The sequence below is a fragment of the Drosophila santomea genome, chromosome 3R (assembly GCF_016746245.2).
Source record: "Drosophila santomea strain STO CAGO 1482 chromosome 3R, Prin_Dsan_1.1, whole genome shotgun sequence".
In the NCBI taxonomy this organism is placed as follows: domain Eukaryota; kingdom Metazoa; phylum Arthropoda; class Insecta; order Diptera; family Drosophilidae; genus Drosophila; species Drosophila santomea.
Window position 1 is genome coordinate 23,457,123 of NC_053019.2, and position 24,023 is coordinate 23,481,145.

The following is a 24,023-nucleotide window of genomic DNA, read 5'->3' on the forward strand; positions in this document are numbered from 1 at the left end:
GTTGCATCTCCCACAATGGTACTTTTTGATGCTCCATTTTCGGTATTTTGCGGCATATACCAGCCGAATACCGAATGCGTTATGCGAGGGCCGCATTGGTACACTGGTGCGCCATTTTACTCACATAAAGCCGAAAATTCACACAGTGGCCAGAAAGCGAGAAATTGCACAGTGCAAAAAGGTGTTTGGTAATTGATGAAAAGTTTTGCGCGTACCGTGAGCCGACCGTTAATGATGTGCCCGCCCGTGCAGCGGTGAAAGGCAGTTAATTGCGGCTTGTAAAGACGCGCTCACCACAACAAACTCGTGCTGTCCGAAAAAAAAGTCGGCGGGTGGATTGCGGATTATCGAAGTACCGTACGGCAACGCAACAAAAGTACGAAAAAGCCGCCCATGCATCGCGTCCAAAAAAGATAATGCAAGTGCAGTAATATTAATTGCCTGGCAGAGCGGCGCATACAGACACACTCCTCCTTTTTTTTCCCCCCTTTTTTTTCTCTCTGGAGGCGCATGTTTTGTTTTTTCGTGCACTGTACCGTGGGCTCGGTGTGTGTGTGTGCGTCGGTGTGCCTGTGCGTGTGTGTGTACACATTTTAGGCGGCAATGGTGTGGGGCCCTGGCCAGCCGATAGTCCGCCGCGCCGCAATTGTTATCGATAGGCGGGCAATAACCATTTGTTGTTTGTTTTCCTTTTGTTGCAGTTTTCATGTCTATATAAACAAACGCACAGCGAAAATCGGTTAAAAATCAAACAGAGAAATGGAGGAGATATCCAGTTTGGACTCTTTCGGCGCCGATTCCAATGCGCGACCGGAGTCGGCCACCCCCAGGACAGAGGAACAACAGGATCGGGATCAGGAACAGCCTGCGGCAGCAGCAAGCGAAACTCTGGATACGCCTGCATCGCCGCCAGCGGAGGATGCAGCTGCTCAGGAGAGCAAACCGCCGCCAGAGGATCCGGCCAAGGAGACGGAGGACGATTTCGAACAGATCTCCGAGGGATCACTTGACGCCGATGACAATCAGTCGCGAGATAAGGCGGCCAGCACACCAGCGGAACCCGTGGAATCAGAGGAACCCGCCGAGGAACCAACGCCATCCGAGGAGCCTCAAGCCGGTGAGGATGAGCAGCCACAAACAGAAGCCGTCCGGGTAGATCCACAAGAAGAGCCAGAGGAGGCGGAGGAGGAGACAGATGCCCTCCAGGCCACTGCGGAGGAGGTGGAGGCAGCAGCGGCTGAAGCAGATGCTGTCGACGGTGGTCCCGCTTCCCCGGAAGCAATGGATGTTGATGAAGGAGAGGGCGAGGCGGATGCAGAAGGTGAAGCTGAGCGGGAAGCCGAAGAGGATGCAGCTCTGGAGCGAGAGGCGGCAGATGATGTAGATATGCAGTCCGTGGGCGCAGATTCACACCAGGATGCAGAGCCACCGGAGGGCCGAGATGAGGTGGACACAAGCCTAGAGGAACAGGACAATGGTCAAGATCCAGATGAGCGGGAAAAAGAGGCGCCCGCCGATGAAGATGATCCGGATGCAGAAGGAGATGCAGAATCGGAGCAGGTGGATGAAAATGCGGAGGAAGCTGGTGAAGCCGAACATGGCGATGGTAAGTTTTAGGAATATTTTTAATGTAAGTTAATGTAAACTCTTAATAATCAAAATATATATTTATTGCAGACACGGTGGAAAACGTTTTGGAGCCAGAGGAATCAGATGTTTGCCTCATTCCCGACGATCAAGAGACGGAAGTGACTGAAGCTGAGAAAGAACTGGCCCGCGAAAACGCGGAAAAGGCCGCCGAAGAGGAGGAGCGTGCCGAGGAGCGGCAAGCCAAGACTCCCGATAATGATGGAAAGTCCCCGGCAGATGCCGCCGACGATCCAGAAGACGACAGTGCAGCTGCCGTTGACGCCACCGACGAATCTCCATCCACGCCAACTGGTAAGTGCGCCACACTAAGACATGAAATGCCCAATCCCACATCTACTCTATCCATTTTGCCTGCAGATGCTCAAGCTGGAGCTAAGGCGGCGGCAACAGATATTGCCGAAGGTGAGCAGATTGGGTTCATTTCTGGGCAAAACTCACTAACACCTATTTGTTCGCCTGCATTGTATTCTTTTAATTAAGCTTCTTTTGCTTTGTATTTCGGTTTACTTACAAAAAATTGGTTCTAGCTTTCGGAATGATTCTGTTTCCTAAACAATCAAATCGGTGAAATTGCACTTTAATTTTCCGATTACGCACTGATGAATTTATTTATGAGTTCACTTTTGTATTGATTGCCTATTTTTATTTGCAACACCTGTTGCCTATTTGAATTATCCACCTGTTGCGTGTACCTAAACTAATGCGATTATCTTTTCCTGCCAGCAGATGGAGTAGATGCAGCAGCAAACGAAGAGGAGACCGGTGGCGATGTTCCCGATCCCGACGAACCCACAGCCGAGGAATCCTCCAGTGCAGGAGCGGGTGAACCGGGGTCCACGCCGAAAATAATCATTAGTTGGATCGTTGGCAGCGTACAGAAGTGCAAGCAGTGCGGCGACGAAAAGAATTGTGGCTTCAGGTACAGGATTCCAGAGGAAACAGAAGAAAAGGACAAGGAGAAGGACAAGGCGGAGGAGAACGCTGAGGAGCAGGAAGCTCCGCAAGAGCCTGCTCCCAGTGGCTTCGAGTACATCTGCGACACCGCCTGTGTCAACGCCCTGCTAGACGATCAACCCGGCAAGTACTTTGTGCGCCGCAAGAAGTTCCTGGTCGAGGAAGTTGTTCGAGAAGAAGGCGCTGCCGAAACGGAGGCGAGTGCCGATGGCGAGGCCGGAGATGCTGAGGAGGAAGCTACTCCAGCCAATACGCAAGATTGCCTGCAGTGCAAGGAAAAGATACGGTGCAAGTACTTCATCAAGCAGGACCAGGACTGCTTCTACATATGCAGTGACGATTGCTTCAATTTGCTCAACGCTGAGGAGCCAGAGAAATTCAAGCTGAAGCGGCACTCAATTCGAGTGCGCAACATTGGCGCCACAACGCTCCAGCCACCTCAAAACTCGCCCAGCAAACGGACCGAGAGCAGCGTGGTGGCCAGGACGGTGGAGGAGGCAGAGACGGCACGCCTGGACAGGATCGAAAGCTTCCGAAGGCGCTGCGCCGACTGCGAGGCGGAGATCAATACCGATGAAAAACAGCTCATGTGGGAGACCATGGACTTCTGCAATGAGGTGTGCCTAGGCAGCTATCAGCGCACCATTGGCTCCACTTGCGAGACCTGCAAGCAGGAGGTGAGCTCCATAGCGCTTGGCAAGTACTGCGTGCGATTCGGTTTCGATGTGCGGCAGTTCTGCTGCGCGGGATGCCTTAACACCTTCAAGAAGGGTCTGAAGACGTGCTCCTGCTGCCAGAAGGACATCAGCGGTGGGCAGGAGGGCTTCCTGGCCCCGGTGGGTGACAAGGATCAGTTCAAGGACTTCTGCTCGCAAGCCTGCCTTCGTCGCTACGACAGCATGTGCAATCCCCGACGAAAACTACGCACCGATGTGTGCGGTGTGTGCAACCACGAGAAGCCAGTGAGAGTGGAGATGTTATTGGAGGACAGAGAGCACTACTTCTGCTCGAATCCCTGCTTCTCGGCCTTTAAGTTTGTGAGCAATGTGAACGCCGATCCGTGCGCCATGTGCGCCAAATACTTTGAGCGGCGGAGCGCCGAATCCTACACCATCTACAACGAACAGCAGTCACCCAAGGTCTTCTGCTCGCGGGTGTGCATCAACGTGTACATCATCGTCAACAGGCACATCGTGTCCTGCCAGTGGTGCAAGGTGAAGAAGTACAACTTTGACATGATCTATCAGATTGGTGGCCCCCACGATCAGGAGACGCTCACCTGCTCCATCAACTGTTTGACCATGCACGGCGTGAGCTGCAACATCTCCGCAAGGGCGGTGACCAAATGTGACAATTGTTCCAACTTCAATACGCCTCAGTATCACCTTACCATGTCGGACGCTTCCATGCGCAACTTCTGCACCTATCAGTGTGTGATGCAGTTCCAGAATCAGTTCGCCCGCGCTCCCCTCACGCTGGACAGCGATCTGCCTCCCAGCAGCAGCTCCAAGTCCCAGCAGCAATCAAATCGCGGTAGCAAGAATGCGGCACCCTTTCCCACGGGTCTGCCCAAACGGGTCAAACTGAAGCTCTCCCAGGTGAGTCGAAAACTGAAGAATACATTTGGGGGCTTACACTCCTTTTTGAGATTTGGCAAAACTATTAAGAAAGTTTTAATGCAACCATTCAATTAGTATTGGAATGGTAAACATAAATGAAGTGTAGCAACTCTTTATAGTTACCTGCTAGATTATTGATACATGTACTTCAATTCGTATTCAATCGCAATTTAAATCGCATTTCAACCTAATTCAATGCCAACTAAGACGAAAACCTATGTGAATTAATTAACTGTTATACCTAATTAACTAAATGATTAATATGCCCGATACTTGCAGACTGGAAAAGGAGGCATTGGAGGCAAGAAATCCGGTACCGGCACCATGCTACCGGTTATATCCACGGTGCAATCGTTGGCCAGCGGCGAAACTGAAGCCCGAATCGGCAATTTGACGGTTCGACGCAAGCGTGGTCGTCCCCGGGAATCGGGAACCTCACCGCCGCCGATGTCCATGTCGGGCGTACATACGCCAGCACCTCGAGGAAGGCCCCGCAAGCACGTGGTTGACTACGCAGCACGGTCGCCATCGCCCACTATGTCCGGCGGCAGCTCCCACATGGGAATACCGGGCAGGCGAAATACCACCACAACTATGGACTTCGGACCGGCTACGGTAACGGAGACCAAGATCATCACAGTGCCACCATATCCCAAGTCTGTGCGAAACGTGAACATAAGCTGTAAACCCCTAACAGTGACCCAGGGCGAGCAGTGTTCCCCGGACGTGCGGGATTGCGCCACCCAGACGGAGAAGGACTACTCCAACAAGGTGCTCATCCCCGTTCCGGTGCCCATCTTTGTGCCGCAACCCATGTACATGTACTCGGCTCCGTTCCCCGTGCCAGTGCCCATTCCGCTGCCAATCCCGGTGCCTATTTTCATACCCACCACGCGCAACACCTCACAAGGCATTCTTAAGGAGATCAAAAAGATACAAGACAAGATGCCAGAGGATCCGCTGGAGGCGGAGTTGCTTATGATGGCCGAGATGGTGGCCGAGGAGAAGCACGAATCAGACTCCGACTCGGACAACGAGATCAAGCCGGATCCAGGCCTGGTCACTCTGCAGTACCAGAACAGCCTCGAGTCCGTCGCCCAGCAGCAGCAACAACAGCAAGTGGTGGACGTCAGTGGAGCCGGGCATAATCCCTACGGCGACGATATGCTACAGATTGCACTTAAGATGGCCACAGGCGACTACGACAATCATCACCAGACCTCAACGGTGGATCTGGAAACGTCGATGACGGCGAATACAATTAGCAGCCAGTCGCCAATGGGTCACGACGGAATGGGTCAAATGGGAGTACACCATCTAGACCAGCAGCATCACATGCTCGATGCCACGCAGCGGTAAGTAATGAAAGATGGTAATCAAAAATCAATACTTAAGTGCCCGAACTGTGTGACTTTCAGAACACCTCGTGGACGCAAGCGCGGCGTAGGCGTCGTCATGGACTCACCCAACCGCAATAGCCGGTCGCCGGTAAAGAGGCAACGCGGCGGCGAGATGGACCACTCGGCTCTGCAGCAGCAATCGCAGCAGGCGCAGCAGCCACAGGAGAAGCCCGACGCCCAGATGTTCCTAAAGTACACCTTTGGGGTGAACGCATGGAAGCAGTGGGTGATGACGAAGAACGCGGACATTGAGAAGAGCTCAATGCGCCGGCGACCCTTCAAAACGGAGCTGCTTCAAATGACCGCCGACGAGTTGAACTACTCGCTTTGCCTCTTTGTCAAGGAAGTGCGCAAGCCCAACGGGACGGAATATGCGCCCGATACCATCTACTACCTTGTGTTGGGTATGTGTTTAACTCTCGGGATTTACATGTTTCATTTGATTTTATTGTAATCTGTTATCTTCAGGCATTCAGCAATATCTGTATGTAAATGGACGCATAGACAACATATTCTATGATCCGTACTATGAGCGGTTTACCGAGTGCCTTGACGAGGTGGCGCGCAAGTTCTCCGTGCTTTACAACGATTCGCGTAAGTTCAATCACATTCAATGTATCAGTTCCCAAATAATCACATTGTTCTATACATTCGCAGAATACATTGTCACTCGCGTGGAGGAGGAGCACTTGTGGGAGTGTAAGCAACTGGGCGCCCATTCTCCGCATGTCCTGCTGAGCACGCTGATGTTCTTCAACACCAAGCACTTTAATTTGACGGTAGGAATAATCGATGCTATGTTTGTTGACCTGCGCTAAATCCGTTTGTATTTTCAGACTGTGGAGGAGCACATGCAGTTATCCTTCTCGCACATAATGAAGCACTGGAAGCGCTCATCACAGAATTCAAAAGTTCCTGGCTCACGAAACGTGCTCTTACGATTCTATCCACCGCAGGCGGGTCTGGGTAAGTCTTCGACTTAGTTTATGGTGCACAGCAACTGAGCTCTTACATGCTATTTCAAACAGATGCCAATCCGCGGAAGAAGAAAGTCTACGAGCAGCAGGAGAATGAAGAGAATCCGCTGCGCTGTCCCGTCCGCCTTTACGAATTTTATCTCTCTAAATGGTTAGTTTGTATTCTTGATACTCAAAGAAATATATTAATCATGATATGTGTATTCAACAGCCCCGAGAGCGTGAAGACCCGCAACGATGTCTTCTATCTGCAGCCGGAGCGATCCTGTGTGCCCGACTCACCGGTTTGGTACTCGACGCAAGCTCTGGGGCAGGACGCACTGCAGCGGATGCTGCACCGCGTCAAGATGGTCAAGGAAATCAACATAGCGCTACTAACGACTTAATGTTTAGTTAGGCAGTTATATCATTGTGTACGTGCACGGCTTGTCCTGCAATGACACCCGGAGGACGATTCTTCGGCTTGGTGCTTAGCACAAGTTTGTTTGCGGGCAAAACCAAATAGGACTAACTTAGGAGCGAAAGTTGTGCTAATATTATAAATTGTTTTAAACTTATTTGTACACCTATTTTGATTGTCTATAGTTGCGATATCGCTGAAAGAGGTGACCTTGTATAAAATGTAAACGCTAACCAAGCCCATCTCACTTTCGATTGACTATATCTTAGGAATCAACAACCAGCAATACACAAACTAAAAAAAATCACACACGCACACTCATGCAGACACCCGAGACATTTTCATTAGTTTTAGGATCGTAAGCCAGACAACCATGCATCTTTAGTCATTACTTAGATTGTTTAGACGATAAGGCAAAAGCGATGTGCCCGACCGGATAAGTGCATGTATGTATGTACATAGATTGACGATGGATGACCAGAACATGTACAATGTGAGTTGTACATAGGATGCGAACCATAACAATTAGCCGCGCTGTTGTTGTAAGTGTTGAATTGTAAAATGCTGTACTCCTTAACTGCAAGATCGAAGTGCATGTACATGTCTATATATAAATACATACATACTTTCTATGAATTCAGATGGTTTTTATTTGGCTAAAGATTTGTGCTCTCTTCGACCCGAAATTTGAGTATTTCCTGATTTAAATTTAAGCTCTCGGCATTATATCTGTAGTATACAAAAATAAAATATGCAACACACTTCTCTAAGACCTAATCAAATCAGTGAATCATGCGGAATAGAATCTCCCACTTGGTGGTAGCAAGTAACACAGGCGTATAACTTTCACAAGTGTTTTTTTTTATTGACACAAAAGTTATGCGGCACTCTATTTAATACATTTAATTGAGATGGTTGATTTCAACGCACTCTTTTTAGCTATCGTAATACAAAACAGATGAAACTAAAATAAGATACAGTGTCGGCCCGAGTACGTTGCTGTCTGTGCAGACGACGGTTTCGCTTGGTCATGTCTTCCAGTGATGCAGAGACCTGTCTGGTTAGCTATTGTCCAGGGCTGAAGGCGCATTCGATGAGGCTTTTTGTTTGCTGTCTTTTGTAAATATATTCACACTGCCGCCGCTCTTCACTCAACCGCCATTACCACTCGGCGTCGCCATTCGATTTTTGGAACACGTAGTCCTTGCCCCGCATGTTCATGATGCCATCTTTGAGATAGAATTTCCATTTGTTACGCGACCTGGTGATCTGTGAAGGAGCTTGTCATAAACTTCAACTCATAAACGTGCCTCTACGAACTTACCTTATCGTACTGACAAACAATCACGTTATCTGTGTCAAACATTTCAGCAGAGTCTTCGTCGGTGACATCGTCTTCGCTGTTGAGGGGCTCCTCCTCAGCAGCATCTTCGTGCTCCACATCCTCGTCATCGTCTTTGTCTAGATCATCGTCATCATCATTGTCGATGTTGTCGTCGCTCTCCTCGCTTTCATCCTCATCGGAGGAGTCCAGGGCGCCGTCCAAATGCTTGGAAGCGGCAAGGTTTTCTAATTTTCCATAATAATAGTTACAACTAGTGTGCCAAAAAAGGGATTTGAGTCTGCTTACTCTGGTGATTGGCGCTGCTCAGTGCTGCGTTTACATGTTGCTGCAGCACAGACGAGGCCAACGTGGTGGGCAAGGACATGATGGATGAAATCAGGTGGGCTGTCAGAATTTGGGTCAACTGATTCTCCTGCAGCGCGGAGGCAGGCACTTGTATGGTGAGCACTCGAGATTCCGAACTGGCTGAGCCGGCTGGCGATGGCAGCGTGATCTATAAAGTCCATTAGCAAATTTAGCTCGATTCGCATCTAGTGATCTACATTCAACTCACGTTGACGGGCATAATGCGGTTGGGGTCCAGCGTGGCCACAATTGGAATGGAACCCTGTCCACTGCTCGCCGCCTGCTGCTGTTTGTGCAGCAGTGCTGCCCCCGAGGTAGGATGCAGTGGCGGTGGATTCTGTGAGTTAACTTCCTGCTTAATGGGCACCAGCCCGTTCTTCATTCCGCTGCCGGCGGCCATTCCAGCGGACGACTTGAGCGCTACCAGCGAGGATGCGGAGCTGCTGCCGCCGATCTGTGGCTGTGATGTGACCGCGGTTGCGGCGGCGGCCTTCTTGGCCTTGGCATTGGCTGCCTGCAAAAGGATAGAGGATTAGAGGGCCTTATTCTGGAAATCCTCCTGCAGACAGATGGCTTTACCTTGTTGCTCTGCAGTCGAAATGTGCGTTTGGATGTGAGGGCGCATGGAAATGAATGGGTTTTTGAATGGAGTTTGATGATGTGTAAGGCAGCGCATTAGTCGATGTTGTTGGTGAGGCGCGTTGCATTGTAGTGGTTCAAGTGGTGGAGCATAAGGAAGATAAAGCAAGATATCTTAGTTGAAATGTTTTTGGGGTGAAGTGGTAACACATAGCTTAAAAATATAGATGGGAAGGACTTCTATGTGCTAAACAGACACAAGAATTTAAGATGAACATATCCGCCCGTGGGTTCCAGTTCGTTTACCTTTGGATTGTTGGCCACGATGGGCGGCGGATGGGAGCCGTCGCTGGAGTCTGGGCTCAGTTCGACGGCCTTGCTGGCCAGCAACTTGTTGCGCCAGATCTGCTTCATCTCCTGCAGCACCTGCTCGTCGACGCCCTCGTCCAGGAACGCGTCCCGCACATTTGTGATGACGTCCTCGATCACAGCATGGTACACCTTCAGCTGCGGGTAGGAAACGAGGGGAATGCGGTTAATTGTATATATATAATTAAATTCGAAATGCACGATCAATCTGGGATTGTGTTGACTTAAACACTCATTATATTATCACAGCTCAACTCCCTGCTATTAGCGTCCATACAGTTGGGGGCAAAACAATAGGGATTGTAAATCCGATGAGCAAGTAAAGTGAAACAGGCCCATTTCCTTATCAAGACGCTATAGAAGTTGAAAATGTGGCGTACTTTTCATGTGTGCGCCTTTTGAACCCCCATTAAAATTCAGACGCAGCTTTAATGTGAATATGCAAAACACAAATAAGCTATGCAAATTATTTGTTTGAGACGAATGTTGCAGTACATATGCAGGCACATATATACATACATGCCAGGCATATATGCTGGTATATATACAAATGTATATACTGCGTACACCGGCATGCCAGTCGATTGTTTTACTAGTAGTTCGTTTTGCCTTATCAGCGGGCGATAAGGAGGACCGCAACTTGCCGATAATAGCACAGACTACGCAGCATGTATTACTACTAATTATAACCCCCAAGAGAGTTCGTACTGCTCCGCGGAAAAGCCGAAAATCGAAAAACCCAGAAGGCAAAACACACAAAACTGCAAGCCAATGAACGCACCAACACAACGACAGCCAGACAGACACGCACTCACACAAACACACACAACCAGACCAAACATGCACACAAAAGAGGTTGCAGTTTGGGTATCTCGGATTTCAGCAGCGCTTAATGCTGTAGTACAACTGTAGTAATCATGACCACTGGGAAAGCTTTCACTTTCCCGCGTGGGCGGCGGAAGGAGGTGGTGGAGGAGAAACTCCTTGATAGGATGCCTTCCATATGTCGGATGCAATGGAGCCACCGTCGATGACACAGATAGCGAATCCCTGGGATCCCATTGCGCACTCACCACCGATGTCTGGCATAGCGCCATTTGGACCTTTTTCTCCGCCAGCTTGAGGCTTTTCCGTTCGCTGGGTCGCTAATTGACGTATTTGCTGAATTATAAATGGGCGAAGCGAAGAATTAGCGATAGAGATGCGTTCGTGACGGTGTGAAGCGGAGCAGTGTGACCGGTGCCGGACCGCTTGAAAACGACACAAATCCACAAACAGCAACGCCGCACTTGGTCATACCACGACCAGCATTTGGTAATTTCGTAGATATTTTAGTCCATATTATAATATGCAAAACTGCAGAGAATATGTGGTATTTAACTATAAATCTATTTAAAATTTATTTTACACCAATGTTAAATGTTAAAGCGAACACGTGCTTTCTTTTAAGCAATGAATTTTAAACATCTAGGCATCTAGGCACCCACCGCTTTTTCCAGTGTATTATTTTCCAGACTTTGAATGCGTTGCCAGACTGGCGCCCGCTGTTAAGCTGCTTTATCACTTGTTGCGCCGCTGTTAGCTGCACTGTTAACAGGTCGTCCGCTTCGAATCGAGTTGGGAATTTTCCCAAAAGTGATATTCGATTCGCTGCAACAGGTTCCCCGCGCCACATACCCCTGTTCAACGGGAACGCTTGCATCCGGAGACGCAGACCGCATGAATCAGTCGCAACCGGTTGAACTGCCCACCAGTGAAAGATGAGTGACGTTCAGACCGCCGAAGCCGAGGCACAGGCCCAAAACCAAGCGAATGGCAACAGGACCAGGTCGCGATCCCACTTGGACAACACGATGTCCATCCGACTGCTGCCACTAACCGTACGCTCCCAACTTTGTGCCCATTTGGATGCACTGGATGTGTGGCAACAAATGGCCACGGCCGTAAAACTCTATCCGGACCAGGTGGAGCAGATAATCAGTCAGAAACAGCGCGGCCGCTCAGCCGCCAATGAGTTTCTCAACATTTGGGGCGGCCAGTACAATCACACGATGCAAACTTTATTTGCTTTGTTCAAAAAGTGAGTCAGTTGGAGATAATAACCCACCCGATAGATTCCAATAATGACTCCTCTTGCTTTAGATTGAAGCTGCACAACGCCATGCGGCTGATCAAAGACTACGTTAGCGAGGATCTGCACAAGTACATTCCCAGGAGCGTGCCCACCATCAGTGAGCTGCGTGCTGCTCCCGATTCCAGTGTCAAATTGGACAATGGCCCGCCATTTCCCTCCTCCTCAGGCGTCAGCAACTCAAACAACAATAGCACCAGCACAGCGGCAACGGAAGCGATTCCCAGCTTGGAGTCCCTGGGCAACATACACATTAGCACGGTCCAGCGGGCAGCTGAGTCCTTGCTGGAAATCGATTATGCGGAGCTGGAAAACGCCACGGACGGATGGAGTCCGCAGAATCGCCTGGGACAGGGTGGATTTGGAGACGTGTACCGCGGGAGATGGAAGCAACTGGACGTGGCCATCAAGGTGATGAACTACCGCAGCCCCAATATTGACCAGAAAAAGGTGGAGCTGCAGCAGAGTCACAACGAACTGAGGTATCTAAACAGCATCCGGCATGACAACATCGTGGCCCTCTACGGATACAGCGTCAAAGGGGCAAAGCCATGCCTGGTTTACCAGCTGATGAAGGGCGGTTCCCTGGAGGCTCGCCTAAGAGCGCACAAGGCCCAAAACCCACAACCAGCTCTCACCTGGCAGCAGCGGTTTAGCATCAGCCTCGGCACTGCAAGGTGGGATCTATCGTATCTTTAGTCAATAAACCCTACTTTAACATTTCAATTCATTCCCACAGAGGCATCTACTTCCTGCACACGGCTCGCGGCGCTCCGCTGATCCATGGAGATATCAAGCCGGCCAACATCTTGCTGGACCAGTGTATGCAGCCAAAAATCGGAGACTTCGGCCTGGTGCGCGAGGGTCCCAAGTCCTTAGACGCTGTGGTGGCAGTGAACAAAGTTTTCGGTACCAAGATCTATCTGCCACCGGAGTTCCTCAACTTCAAACAACTTAGCACGGGCTTGGACGTCTACAGCTTTGGCATTGTGCTGTTGGAAGTGTTCACGGGGCGTCAGGTGACGGATCGCGTGCCGGAAAACGAAACGAAAAAGAATTTGCTGGACTACGTCAAGCAGCAGTGGCGGCAAAACCGGAAGGAACTGCTAGAGAAGCACCTTGCAGCACCGATGGGCAAGGAGCTGGACATGTGCATGTGCGCCATCGAGACGGGCCTGCACTGTACTGCCCTGGATCCGCAGGATCGCCCATCAATGGATGCGGTGCTCAAGCGTTTCGAACCATTTGAAACCGACTAGATGTGCCTTATCATTTTACCTTTATTGACGAACTTTGAAAGCTCGAAGAACCATTCCACATTTTGTGATTGATTGCAATATAACTTTAACTTTAACATTGCGACGAAATCCCACTAAAGACTTATTGTTATGCAAAAACTGTAAATGCTTACACTATTTTTTAATAAAATTTTGTACACTTAGTTGTTAGTGTTATTATGTTCAGAAAAACAGAAATTTAAAGAATGCCCCAAATCGGTGATCTAAAACTCACCCCAGCGACGTATTGATTTTAGCGTCATTTCGGTTATAACTATTTTCATTTCCGAAAAACAATCATCGCAAAATAATACTGTTTTTATTCGTGACGAAGAATTCCGGCTTCCTCCATCGACACGAATCAATTTTATAGATATAGATTTTAGCACGAGATAAATTTTCAATTTTTAATCAAGGACGACCAGCGAAAGGGGCAATGAATTTAAAAAATTCCAAGTTTTTCAAAAGGATTCAGGAGCTGCGCCATTTCTCCAAGGAGAAGCTTCGGAAGGATCGCGAGAAGAGGACCCACGTTGTTCGCGCCCTGGACATGGCACTTAGTGAGCAGCCCTGCTTGGACCGGGAATGGTTCAGTCCGGAGCAATCGCCGCCTCAACAGCCCACGTCCCCGCGACGCCGGATGAAGAAGATCCGGTGCGTGAAGAGGCGGGCACGTGCCGGCAAGGAAGTGGATGAGATCTCACCATATTACGGACAATCTTCTGATGAAAATAGTCCAATGCCTGCTGCGGATGCCAAGCTGCAGGGCTTCATTCAACTGAACAACAAGACGTACCGCGTGGAATGCCCCACTCGAGTGCTTAATCCTCCCATGAACGTCGAAGAGGAGCGGCCAGCCAGGTGATCTTTCTTGGGTTTTCAGTACTGAAAGCCGATTCTAACCTAATCCCCTGCAGCGAAACCAAGAGTACCATCTGCGTGTCCAACTCGCGCTACGCCATGATTGGCAAGATCTCCAAGACACTGGGCTACAAGTTGGTCAAGGAGTCCAAGCTGTGGAACATCCTCTGGTCCGATTCGTTTCCCGGCGTGGAGCTGTTCAAGAACATGAAGCGCTTCCAGCAGATCAATCACTTTCCGGGCATGATCGAGATCTGCCGCAAGGATCTCCTGTCGCGGAATCTGAACCGAATGCTGAAGCAATTCCCGCAGGACTACAAGATCTTTCCCAAGACCTGGATGCTGCCGGCGGAGTAAGACCGATAGTCATATGAAATCAATGATAATCATTGATTCCACCGATTTCAGCTATGGAGATGCCATGAACTATGCGCTCAACCACAAGCGCACGTTCATCCTGAAACCGGATTCTGGAGCCCAGGGTCGTGGCATCTGGCTCACAAACGACCTGAAGACCATAGGTGCACATGAGCGGCTAATCTGCCAGACGTACATAAACAGGGTAAAAGGAAGTACTTGCGAAGTTCCACACAAGTTAACTAACCAACGCATCCATTTACAGCCCCTTCTCATCGATGGCTACAAGTTCGATCTGCGGGTCTACACCTTGATTACCTCCGTGGATCCCCTGCGAATCTTCGTCTACAACGAGGGATTAGCCAGATTTGCCACGAACAAGTATGTGGAGCCCACGCCCGGAAACGCCAACGATCTCTACATGCACCTGACCAACTACTCCGTGAACAAGCGGAACTCGCACTACGAGCTCTGCGACAACGATGACTGCGGGAGCAAGAGGAAACTGAGTGCCATCAACAACTGGATGCGACGCCACAACTACGATGTGGAGGAGTTCTGGAGCAATGTGGACGATGTGATCATCAAGACGGTGTTGAGTGCGTGGCCAGTGCTGAAGCATAACTACCATGCCTGTTTTCCGGGCCACGACAAGATCCAGGCGTGCTTCGAGATCCTCGGCTTTGACATCCTGGTGGACTGGAAGCTGAAGCCCTACATCCTCGAGGTCAACCACTCGCCCAGCTTTCATACGAACGAACAGGTGGACAGGGAGGTTAAGCGACCCCTCATCCGGGACACCTTGAACCTGGTCAGCACGGTGCTGGCAGACAAGAGGCAGATACTCAAGGAGGATCGCAAACGGGTCAAGCAGCGGCTGCTCAAGATCAGGGGAGATCCGTAAGTTGCAGATCATTACCAGATAATCGTACCAGTAATCCAGATATATGTAAATTTTCAAGACCACTTCAACGTCCGCGTCTTGGTGGCGGCACCTCCAAAGCCAAAATAGATGCCCAGAAGGGCAGTCCAGAGGCGCATCCCGTTGATATGGAACCGGATGCTGAGGACCATGGTCCATTGGCCCAGCAAATCGCCTGGGAGGAGAGTCATTTGGGGAATTTCAGGAAGATAATGCCGCCACCGGACCTGAGCAAGCTGGACTACTATACTCGCTTCTATGCCCAGTCGAATCAGGTGTCCATCTTTGCGGAGACGGCGGCCAGTAAAAAGCGAGAGGATCTGGCGCGTAAGATGCGCATCCAGATCGAGGAGAAGAAGGCCAAGCAGCAGCAGATGCTGAACGGAAAGGCCAAGCGGGAGGCTCGGAAGCGGCATGCCTTGTTGCTGCCGCGGGCGGTGCGCGAGAAGAACCGGATGAACCTCTTCCGGCTGCGCGAGAACTGGTCGCCGGGCTTCATTTCGGATGCGGAGGAGCGACTGCGCCACACTTGGCTTCACATGCGATCGGAGGCGATACGTACGCTCAAGATTACCGAGAATGTAAGTCAGTCTAGTTTTTAAAAGAAGATATATAAGGTGATATTTGTCCACAGATCTACAGCAATCTCTATGAAACTGGCCACTTGACCAACACGGACATGGTCGTCTATCCACATCTCTACCACAATTTGCAGCACGGCTTTGACATCAGACATACTCCATAGTCATATTCGAGTTCATTCTGTCCAGTTGGAGACCACGCGGACTACACTCCTCGACTCTGTGTTCTTAAATTCGTTATTTCAATTTAAATTGCTGCTCGTCAACAAAAAATAAAATCAAACGCTTTCGAATCTTTAAAAAAAATGTCATTTAATTATAATATAACATTCGATCTTAATAGTTTTTATACCATTAATAAGGCGTGTTAATTTAGCGATTCACATTAAAATTTCCTCGATTCACATCGACTTGGACACCGAATTCCGGGCAGCGTACTCTCCTGTTTAGATTGGAATCGCATCTGGGCGATCCGCATCTGGGCAATCTATATTGTGTATACTTGGCAGGCTGCCCGGCACACAAGCAGCGTAAACATTTGCCCCATCGGATGGATGGATGGGGGAGAGCTCCGACATCGGAGATCGAGAGTCTGGCATTTGAAGAGCATTTCGCTGATGCGATTGAGTTGGAGGAGAGCACCGAGTTCAGTCGGTCGAAGGAGCACGCCCTGGGCAGTCGCCAATTAAAATTGGGGAAAATATTTTGTAAGCTATTTGTAAACTCGTAAAGCCCAAACTCGTATTGCCCAAAAGTATCTGCGGTATGTTCAAAGTGTCACAGGAGATGCGTCTCAACACGCAGGCCGCCACCTCCGCCGCCACCTCCGTCTCCGGTTCGAGTGGCAGTGGCCTGGATGGCAATAGTCCGGAGGAGGGCGGTATTTTTGGACGCTACCAGCGGACGCCCGATGCGGGTGAGTAGCGTCGATGAGGAAGTAAACATCGAACCGGCTATTTATACGCCACCAATCTCTGCGCCCCTCTCTGCATCTCTGCCTGCAGATGCCTATCCCTCTGAAACGCCGCGCGTCTATGTGGCACCCGAGCTGACCGACGCCGGCAAAGTGCAGCTGCTCCACTTTCCCAGCGGAGCGGTGAGGGTCAACAGTCCGCTGGGCTTCATCATTAAGCGGAACGGGGTCAAGGGAAACTTCGAGGTGCGCGTCGAGGGTCCCAGTGGCCAGCCCATCCAGCCCGTGCGGCAGCAGCAGCTGGATCCGGAGCGCTTCCAGATCGATTGCCAACTGGCCGCCGGAGCGGGTCTCTACAAGGTGCACATCAAGTGCAATTCCGTCACCCTGCCCCGCTCACCATTCATCATCGTGGCCATAGCAGGTGCACCCGAATCCATTGAGGGCAAACCTGCGAGTTCTTCCGGTATGTACTATCAAGAAAAGTGCACCCAAGTTGGGATAATCAATGGGCATCCTGTTTGCTTTAGTGCCCACCTTGGATTCCGATGCCAGCAGAGTACAGAGCCGTGGCCTGGGCCTCAGCCATGTCAGCTTGGTGGAGCGCAATGAGTTCACCGTGGACTGCGGCCAAGCGGGGAGCAACATGCTCCTGGTGGGCGTGCTGGGGCAACGCGGTCCCAGCGAGGAGGTGGTGGTCAGGCATCTGGGCCGTGGCATTCACAGGGTGACCTACCGAGTGTGCGATCCCGGCGACTACATCCTGGTGGTCAAGTGGGGCGAGGAGCACGTACCGGGCTCTCCGTTCAGCTTAAGTGCGGATTAGCCGTACAATATAAATGTGCCAGTATAAATCAGCTGACCTTGATGGGGTGCCACTACCACCCATCAGCCACATTCTCAATGGAATCCTGAGCAGCTCCTCCGGGCGATGTGCTCCCTAATGATGATTGCCGATGATAGCGTTATGGGTGCTCCAGCCGCCTTCCTTGTTGGCCTTTCCCCCACTAATGACGTTCGCATTTGGGAGCTGATGCTGTCGGCGCCTCACAACCTAATGATGATGACCGGCGAATGTGGGTAAACTGTGTACGTGGGGGCAAATAGTAATGTGCACAGCCGCGGTTGATGCAATAGTCAGAAGTTGGGAAAAAGTGAAAATACTTATGTAATAAAGTTAACACATTTTAGATGTTAGAGTGCATTTACCCATAATCATAACTAACTAAAATAGATTTACTAAAATAACAATTATATAAAAAAGTACCAACTTAAAAGTGCCATATTAAAAATCATACATCATTAAATAATTGCAGTACTATACTCGAAATAACAACTTTTGGGGTTTTGCATATGTTTTTAATTTACAGGTATTATTAAACTTACCATCACTGTACATAGAAATGTTGTTGCTTTTAAAGTGTCCAGTTCTTGATGATGACACATTTATTTTCTAATCCTACGTCGTTTACAATCAAAATAAAAAGATATTAGCATTTAGAACATGCTAAACACAAACAACATAATTTATACAAAATAATGTATTTAAAGAATGTGAAAATATAATAATAACATTTGTACATACCTATGTATGTATTTATATAATTATCTCAAAGTTTGCTTTTAATGTTGTTGACTAAGTTCCTAGATAGATTTTCAAATATTCGGTGACCTTGTTATTAGGATTTTGCTTACCCCACTTTCTTCTTCTTCCGCCTTGCCCCACCCCCGTCGCCCACCACCCGCCCCTCCAACACTTTTTCATCGAGACGATGTGCAATTTAATGATGATTACCCCACAAGCAAAGCCAACTGACGACTTTGTGGCAGCGACATTATCATTTTTTGTTATTTAGCCCGCTAATGACGTTCGCTGTTGCTGCTGTTGTTGTTGTTGCTCCATCGCACAACCTAATGATGATGATGATGACCGGCACATACGTGTCGGTGTGCCTGTACTGGTGCGTGTGTGCATTATGCTCCAAGAGAAACGATTTGTTGGCGGGGGAGAGGAGGTGGTGTAGCTGAAAATGATGATGATGAGCGATGAAATGCGCTTGTTTTGTTGCGCCCTAACGAGCCGAGATTGAAGTAGGAGTATATTGAGCAGGAAAATCGTCAGATGACTTGGTTCTATGTGCCTCAAGCCCCAACAAACAATTTCAATTTTCCACCTTTTGGCGCTGTTCGAAACCCCAACGTACTGCAGCAGCGACAGTCTGGCAACGCCATAGCACACTAGCCGCACCGCTCACACCTTGTTGCTCTTGCCATACAATGCTGTCTCGCTCCCGCGGAGAACATCATTATAGAGTCGAATGGCGAGAGCTGCGCAGCGTAGGAGCTACAAACTACGTTTTTCGTGTGTTTCCCTCTTGAAGATAATTAAAATTTAATTATTTGACTTATTATTAAGTTTTGTGCCCCCGCTGTTGGCGTCGCAGTGTTGTTGTTTCGTGTGTTGGTGCATGGAGCAAAGCGAGAAACGTAACAATAGAACGCAATCAACGCAAGAAAATCGGATGTGGCTGCGATGTGAGTGTGTGTATCTCTGAAATGGGAAAAGTGTGTGCGTGTGTGTATTCGAGAAAAGTAACCTCTCCCCCCCGCAAAATTACATACATAGGCTCCCCCACCGCTGCTACCCCGCAGCCGCAGTCGCCGTCGACGTCGGCGGAGCATCTTCATTCGCATCTAAACCCAACTCCCTTGTATACTTGAGTTACCGCTTCACTTCGGTTTCAAACGTCGCCGCATCCACTTCTCACTGCCTTCATCTTCTGCTGCTGCTGCTGCACGAAAATTGCAACTTGTTTCGCTCGCACAATTAATATTTGTTTACCGTTTACCGTTCGGTTTGCATAGCATGCGTGTGTGTTTGTGCGGGAGCGGCTGAGCTGTGTTGGTGTGTGTGAGCCGGCTTAATGATAATTGAAAGCCAGAAAATAGACAATGTACACCGACTAGTGGATACCCTTTAGTGTCAGAAACCATGTTGCATGCTACAAGGATTACTTAGAACCATTTACGGTACAAACAACTTGGGTGCCGAAATAAATATTGGCATCATAACTTTAAAAAAAAACTCAAGAACTTAGTTGTATTGAAAATCAATGATAACCAATGTATTACCACAATATACGCTTTCACTTCCCCGAACATCCAGTAAACTAAGCATGACAAACGCTATAAAAGGGGCAGGCATTTCATTACCCTTTTTTGTGCGTAGGGATAAGACTGCAGAATATTAATTACAATTTCAATGCAATTAAATAGTCATCAAAGAGGTTGCAAGCCATATGTCGGGTTGTTTATTTACGTGTGCTTTCTAAACCTAACTTGTTAAGGAATCCCTGAAACTCAGGGATTCCAATGCAAATATTTACAACAAAACAAATAATAAACAATATCACCTGCAAGTTAAATAATTATTCAATTTTTTTCAGGAGCGAATCCGTGTACAGTATGCCAGTCCACTAGATAAACCGCTTCATGTGCTCCTCCAGCTGGCAAACGAAGATTGTCGGGCAATCCCAATTGTCGGCAGTAAGACCCATGTGAAATGCCTGTAAGTTGTCTTCGGATTCCGCCTTTATCCGCTTTATAACAAGTATAATCGAATATCTTTCCACAGTATGAAAAATTCAACAAAAAGCGCCGACAATGGGAGGATAGTGGTGTTCTAGAGCTGATCAAACTATGGAAAGTCTGCGCCTATGAGCTGCGCACCATTAAACGCAATGGCCATCTTTATGTGGCAATGGCCAAGCAGCTAACCTCGCTGGGCGTCCCTGTAACTGCACTCGAGGTTCACTTCAAAGTCAACAATCTTACGCAGCGCTACCGACAGGAGCAGAAGACCTTCGAGACCACTGGCATCATCAGCACCTGGAAGTTCTACAGTCAAGTAGATGATGTGTTTAAGAGTCTGGCCGCACACACCGGTTACAAGTCAGTCGAGATACTTATATACAGTGTAGCATTCCGAACTAACAATAATCTTATTATTTCTCAGAGACAAACGCATGACAAGTTCGTCCAATACGAGCAGCTTACCATCTACATCCGAGTCACCAGTTTGGAAAAATCCAATGTCTCAGCAAGAGTTTAATAGTAACAACACGGAGGGGTTCTATAAGTAAATACTAGCAATACAAAACCTTCTTTAGAATTGATAAATAATAATTGTAATTTGCAGGACCGAGTACGGCATGCACCGGCACTTTATGGACCACTCCCAGCCACCACCCAATGCCGGCAGCGTGGACAACTTCATGGCCTCCTCGGCGGCCGTGGCGGCGGTGGCTGCCGCTGCCTCGGCCCGCCTGGCGGATAACAACATGGATCAGCAAATGAACACGGCTGCCGGGGGAAGCGGCGGCAGTGGTGGTGGTGGGGGCAACACCAATGGAGGCGTGGCCAACTACCAGAAGATCAAGAAGTCGCACGAGGACTACGACAAGTTCGTGGACATTGTGAAAAACATCGTGGACACCCACAAGAGCACTCCGGATAAAGTGGACACGTTCGGCGACTTCATCAAATCGTACATGAAGCGCTGGCCGGAGCGGCTGCAGGACGAGGCCATTAACCACATCACTAACTACGTGATCGTGAAGAACATGGAGCACAGCATGGTCAGCAGCCACAACCCCGAGGGGGTCAACAACCGACAATAACAATACAAGCAGGAGCCCAACAACTGAACGAGTTGTTGGACGACGCAGCTCCAGGAATCAGGGCCAGAAGGCGAACGAAGTGAGACGGCAGGCGAGGATTACTTAAGGTGGCGCGCAGTTACTTAACCGCATCTGAGTTGCGGCCAAGTTCAATGGACACACACACGGCATACAGTATTTTTTGTATAGTTAAAATATACATTGGAGTTTTAGTTCTTGACGATCACACCCTCAATACAGAGTTGACTTCGGTAAAGGGGGCCAGGATCGCTCAATCGTGCATAGAGATCCTAGGGAGTACATTACATTTAGACACCATTTCCTACTGTTAGCTGTAAACTATTATACATAAATTAATAAATGCTTTAACGATTATTTATGAATGGCAGAAGGACCTATCATCGACAGCTATAAAGAACCCTACCCACGTATAATGGTGGGCAAGAGTGCCCCAAAGACCACCAGCGATCCCAATCTGAATCTGAAAAATATCCAGGGCATTACACACATTACAATAGCTACTCAGGGCATAAGTTAATAGTTGGTGGTTAAATGTATTTAACAGAAAAGTTCTGGGTGTAAAAGTTTATAAATAATGTTGTACTGATCTTATTACCCTCCTCAATGCAAATGAAGGAAAGCGATATTTCCGATTATGTTATCATCATCACAAAGTGGTCAGGTTAGATGCGTTGGACTTGACATGCCACACTGTTGAACATGTTGGCTGGCTTTCCTGGTACTGAAGGCGCCACTAAGAAACGGGCGAAAGTGCCACCCTTCTTGTCCGTAACACGACCGGGATTGATCACCAGGCAGTCGTTAACCAAGCGAACAAAATGCCGCTGATCGCTGGGCAGGATGAGTACATTTGGAAGCTGTTTGAGCTGGGCATACTTCAGCGCCAGCTGGGAATCGTAGGCCATGTCTTCATCCGCCGGCGGATACAAAGGGTAGAAGGAGCCCTGGTGAAACAAATGGTTAATGGCTCTGTGCATCCGTTCGCCGGCATTCACAGCGAATTCGTGGCTCAGCAGGTGATCCACCACGTCGGTTGAGGTGACGCCCAGCGTAATGCCATCCAAGTCTACCAGAGAGGGATCGGGCAGCATGTATAGATTCGGATAGGTTCTTCGCAGAGCGGGCGGTGGTGTGGGATATACGGAAAGCGCCATGGCATCCTTTTGACTGGTCACCACCAGGACTGCGGTGTGGCTACCAATTGCCTCCATTATGCCCGCAATCATCTTCTCGAAGAATGTATCAAAAGTCTCGGCCAGCTCGCCGACCATCTTGTGATCTGCATCCAGGAAGGGACCTGTAAGCACCAGCACATCTGGTCTGTGATCCTTGATGTACTTCAGCAGGTCGTGCAGCGGTTCGTAGAACAGATCTGTACTGTCCGTAAAGGGCCCAGAGGCCACCACAAACTGAAGCTCCCTGTCTATTTGCAGAGGATTCGCTGGCGTCAGTTTGCGCTCTGTATGAATCTCCTCTACCATGAAGGTTTTACCTCTGGGTATGAACCCTTTGGCGAGCACCACTTGACCGGGGAATATGCTGGCAGACTTGACCCTGGAGAAGTTAAGCGTGAGGGTTGGGTCCATTTCATCTTCTACATCATCATCTAAAACGACCATGAATGCGGAATAGGCGTCCAGGGGGCCATCGTCCTCAGAATGAATCATTCCCACCGCGTGAAGTCCACCAGCGGACTGCAGCACCTGTCTATCCTGCGGATACCAAATGCACTCGGCTGCACCTGCTTGCCCAAGCTTCTTGTCTACCAGTGCAGGCCCCGTTTGGTTAAAGCGGATGCGGAGGTTATGACATCGGTCAGCGAGCAGGTCGTTCATGTAGCCCAAATTGGCGATGGTCAGCGGGGCGTCGTTGTGCAGCAGTTTTTGGGTAACGGGCACCGTGTGCTCCATTTGCGACTGCCAGCTGGAGCCAGCCAGCAGTTTGGGATGTCCGAAGGTGTCCACAATGTCGCCCGGTTTCCCTGCCACTGAGTTAGATGGTGTTCCTAACTCTGCTTTCCTCTTTGCTGATTGGGGTGTGTAGCTGGCGGGGCTGAAAAGCACGCCGCCCTTAAGATTTGAGCTCCGACCCAAATCTTTCTTAGCCTTGGGTGTATGCAGAACGGAGGAGTCCACTGCCGATTCGCTGACATAGTCATCAATCATGGGATCGTCCTCCATCACGCCATAGGTGGCCAGTGAGCTTGTCTCCTGGACAGCGGAGGGAGCATATGATTTCGCCCTCTGGGCAGTTGCCTTGGATCCCGCCTTATCCTTCCGCAGCTGCAGCACCTTGCGCTCGAAGTCGCCCAGGTTTTCGATCGCAGGATCTTCGCCATGGAGGTGCGACAAGCTGAAGGCCATCCATTGCTCCACGAACTCGGTGGCGTCGTGGATGTTGTACGTGATGGCCAGCTCCGCACACTTGCCCAGAACTGGGTCCGCTGGCTCCACGCCCATCTCGTCGAACTGCTGCTTTAATTCCTCCTCCATTCGTTGTCCTTTCGTTCGGCGTGTAGTTTTCGTAAATAAACCTTTTATTTTTTATTTTTTTATTTTGGCGGTAAAAGTGGGTACAGTGTTGCCAGACTTGGATGATTTTAACACCTGCTCGAGTTTACTTATCGATAACATAGTCAGCAAT

General features: G+C 49.3%; 7 protein-coding genes across 16 annotated transcripts; 5 read left to right on the forward strand and 2 right to left on the reverse strand.

Moving 5' to 3' along the window:
• Positions 1–104: 104 nt before the first annotated feature.
• Positions 105–7,636, forward strand: LOC120454283 (zinc finger MYM-type protein 4). Of its 5 annotated transcripts, none has more exons than XM_039639464.2 (12): positions 105–181; positions 702–1,606; positions 1,678–1,941; positions 2,008–2,052; positions 2,377–4,202; positions 4,503–5,578; positions 5,642–6,027; positions 6,092–6,217; positions 6,281–6,402; positions 6,460–6,589; positions 6,652–6,751; positions 6,812–7,636. In XM_039639464.2, exons 2-12 carry the CDS (start codon positions 760–762, stop codon positions 6,984–6,986), a joined length of 5,097 nt encoding a protein of 1,698 aa, XP_039495398.1. In that variant the 5' UTR covers positions 105–181; positions 702–759; the 3' UTR covers positions 6,987–7,636. The 5 variants fall into 5 exon arrangements, with proteins under 5 accessions (XP_039495398.1, XP_039495396.1, XP_039495397.1 ...); XM_039639462.2 differs by having other exon boundaries at positions 111–418; XM_039639463.2 differs by having other exon boundaries at positions 111–376.
• A 204-nt stretch (positions 7,637–7,840) lies between these two features.
• Positions 7,841–10,883, reverse strand: LOC120454289 (transcription initiation factor IIA subunit 1). Of its 2 annotated transcripts, XM_039639475.2 has the most exons (7): positions 10,712–10,883; positions 9,576–9,776; positions 9,270–9,278; positions 8,899–9,204; positions 8,631–8,838; positions 8,325–8,569; positions 7,841–8,269 (listed from the first exon to the last, which is right to left on the reverse strand). In XM_039639475.2, exons 1-7 carry the CDS (start codon positions 10,733–10,735, stop codon positions 8,162–8,164), a joined length of 1,101 nt encoding a protein of 366 aa, XP_039495409.1. In that variant the 5' UTR covers positions 10,736–10,883; the 3' UTR covers positions 7,841–8,161. The 2 variants fall into 2 exon arrangements, with proteins under 2 accessions (XP_039495409.1, XP_039495410.1); XM_039639476.2 differs by lacking the exon at positions 9,270–9,278.
• Positions 10,884–11,162: 279 nt separating this feature from the next.
• LOC120454288 (serine/threonine-protein kinase pelle) lies at positions 11,163–13,210 on the forward strand. Its single transcript, XM_039639474.2, has 3 exons — positions 11,163–11,718; positions 11,781–12,446; positions 12,509–13,210. Exons 1-3 carry the CDS (start codon positions 11,399–11,401, stop codon positions 13,026–13,028), a joined length of 1,506 nt encoding a protein of 501 aa, XP_039495408.1. The 5' UTR covers positions 11,163–11,398; the 3' UTR covers positions 13,029–13,210.
• A 99-nt stretch (positions 13,211–13,309) lies between these two features.
• On the forward strand, positions 13,310–16,073 carry LOC120454287 (tubulin polyglutamylase TTLL13). Its single transcript, XM_039639473.1, has 6 exons — positions 13,310–13,907; positions 13,964–14,260; positions 14,316–14,469; positions 14,530–15,164; positions 15,227–15,767; positions 15,821–16,073. The coding sequence occupies exons 1-6, from the start codon at positions 13,483–13,485 to the stop codon at positions 15,929–15,931; spliced, it is 2,163 nt and encodes a 720-aa protein (XP_039495407.1). The 5' UTR covers positions 13,310–13,482; the 3' UTR covers positions 15,932–16,073.
• A 39-nt stretch (positions 16,074–16,112) lies between these two features.
• Positions 16,113–18,169, forward strand: LOC120454292 (filamin-A). Its single transcript, XM_039639485.2, has 3 exons — positions 16,113–16,683; positions 16,772–17,146; positions 17,211–18,169. Exons 1-3 carry the CDS (start codon positions 16,533–16,535, stop codon positions 17,504–17,506), a joined length of 822 nt encoding a protein of 273 aa, XP_039495419.1. The 5' UTR covers positions 16,113–16,532; the 3' UTR covers positions 17,507–18,169.
• Positions 18,170–18,988: 819 nt separating this feature from the next.
• LOC120454291 lies at positions 18,989–21,734 on the forward strand. Of its 5 annotated transcripts, none has more exons than XM_039639480.2 (5): positions 18,989–19,221; positions 20,127–20,248; positions 20,315–20,631; positions 20,696–20,818; positions 20,879–21,734. In XM_039639480.2, exons 2-5 carry the CDS (start codon positions 20,243–20,245, stop codon positions 21,357–21,359), a joined length of 927 nt encoding a protein of 308 aa, XP_039495414.1. In that variant the 5' UTR covers positions 18,989–19,221; positions 20,127–20,242; the 3' UTR covers positions 21,360–21,734. The 5 variants fall into 5 exon arrangements, with proteins under 5 accessions (XP_039495414.1, XP_039495418.1, XP_039495416.1 ...); XM_039639484.2 differs by having other exon boundaries at positions 18,989–19,215; XM_039639482.2 differs by having other exon boundaries at positions 19,017–19,042.
• Positions 21,735–21,889: 155 nt separating this feature from the next.
• Positions 21,890–23,966, reverse strand: LOC120453288 (DNA polymerase alpha subunit B). The gene has a single exon (XM_039637916.2). It carries the CDS (start codon positions 23,870–23,872, stop codon positions 22,043–22,045), a length of 1,830 nt encoding a protein of 609 aa, XP_039493850.1. The 5' UTR covers positions 23,873–23,966; the 3' UTR covers positions 21,890–22,042.
• Between the last annotated feature and the right edge of the window lie 57 nt (positions 23,967–24,023).

What these genes read in the sequence shown, in the direction of transcription:
- LOC120454292 (XM_039639485.2), top strand. Translation starts at nt 16,533, where the DNA reads ATGTTCAAAGTGTCACAGGAGATGCGTCTCAACACGCAGGCCGCCACC. An exon ending in CCAGCGGACGCCCGATGCGG is followed by an intron (nt 16,684 to 16,771) that starts GTGAGTAGCGTC and finishes CTCTGCCTGCAG; the next exon opens with ATGCCTATCCCTCTGAAACG. An exon ending in CAAACCTGCGAGTTCTTCCG is followed by an intron (nt 17,147 to 17,210) that starts GTATGTACTATC and finishes TGTTTGCTTTAG; the next exon opens with TGCCCACCTTGGATTCCGAT.
- LOC120454287 (XM_039639473.1), top strand. Translation starts at nt 13,483, where the DNA reads ATGAATTTAAAAAATTCCAAGTTTTTCAAAAGGATTCAGGAGCTGCGC. An exon ending in CTCAAGATCAGGGGAGATCC is followed by an intron (nt 15,165 to 15,226) that starts GTAAGTTGCAGA and finishes TAAATTTTCAAG; the next exon opens with ACCACTTCAACGTCCGCGTC. An exon ending in CGCTCAAGATTACCGAGAAT is followed by an intron (nt 15,768 to 15,820) that starts GTAAGTCAGTCT and finishes ATTTGTCCACAG; the next exon opens with ATCTACAGCAATCTCTATGA.
- LOC120453288 (XM_039637916.2), bottom strand. Translation starts at nt 23,872, where the DNA reads ATGGAGGAGGAATTAAAGCAGCAGTTCGACGAGATGGGCGTGGAGCCA.
- LOC120454283 (XM_039639464.2), top strand. Translation starts at nt 760, where the DNA reads ATGGAGGAGATATCCAGTTTGGACTCTTTCGGCGCCGATTCCAATGCG. An exon ending in TGAAGCCGAACATGGCGATG is followed by an intron (nt 1,607 to 1,677) that starts GTAAGTTTTAGG and finishes TATTTATTGCAG; the next exon opens with ACACGGTGGAAAACGTTTTG. An exon ending in ATCTCCATCCACGCCAACTG is followed by an intron (nt 1,942 to 2,007) that starts GTAAGTGCGCCA and finishes TTTTGCCTGCAG; the next exon opens with ATGCTCAAGCTGGAGCTAAG.
- LOC120454288 (XM_039639474.2), top strand. Translation starts at nt 11,399, where the DNA reads ATGAGTGACGTTCAGACCGCCGAAGCCGAGGCACAGGCCCAAAACCAA. An exon ending in TTATTTGCTTTGTTCAAAAA is followed by an intron (nt 11,719 to 11,780) that starts GTGAGTCAGTTG and finishes CTCTTGCTTTAG; the next exon opens with ATTGAAGCTGCACAACGCCA. An exon ending in ATCAGCCTCGGCACTGCAAG is followed by an intron (nt 12,447 to 12,508) that starts GTGGGATCTATC and finishes TCATTCCCACAG; the next exon opens with AGGCATCTACTTCCTGCACA.
- LOC120454291 (XM_039639480.2), top strand. An exon ending in GCCGCACACACCGGTTACAA is followed by an intron (nt 20,632 to 20,695) that starts GTCAGTCGAGAT and finishes ATTATTTCTCAG; the next exon opens with AGACAAACGCATGACAAGTT. An exon ending in AACACGGAGGGGTTCTATAA is followed by an intron (nt 20,819 to 20,878) that starts GTAAATACTAGC and finishes TGTAATTTGCAG; the next exon opens with GACCGAGTACGGCATGCACC.
- LOC120454289 (XM_039639475.2), bottom strand. Translation starts at nt 10,735, where the DNA reads ATGGCGCTATGCCAGACATCGGTG. An exon ending in ACCGCATTATGCCCGTCAAC is followed by an intron (nt 8,839 to 8,898) that starts GTGAGTTGAATG and finishes TGGACTTTATAG; the next exon opens with ATCACGCTGCCATCGCCAGC. An exon ending in TTGTTTGTCAGTACGATAAG is followed by an intron (nt 8,270 to 8,324) that starts GTAAGTTCGTAG and finishes GCTCCTTCACAG; the next exon opens with ATCACCAGGTCGCGTAACAA.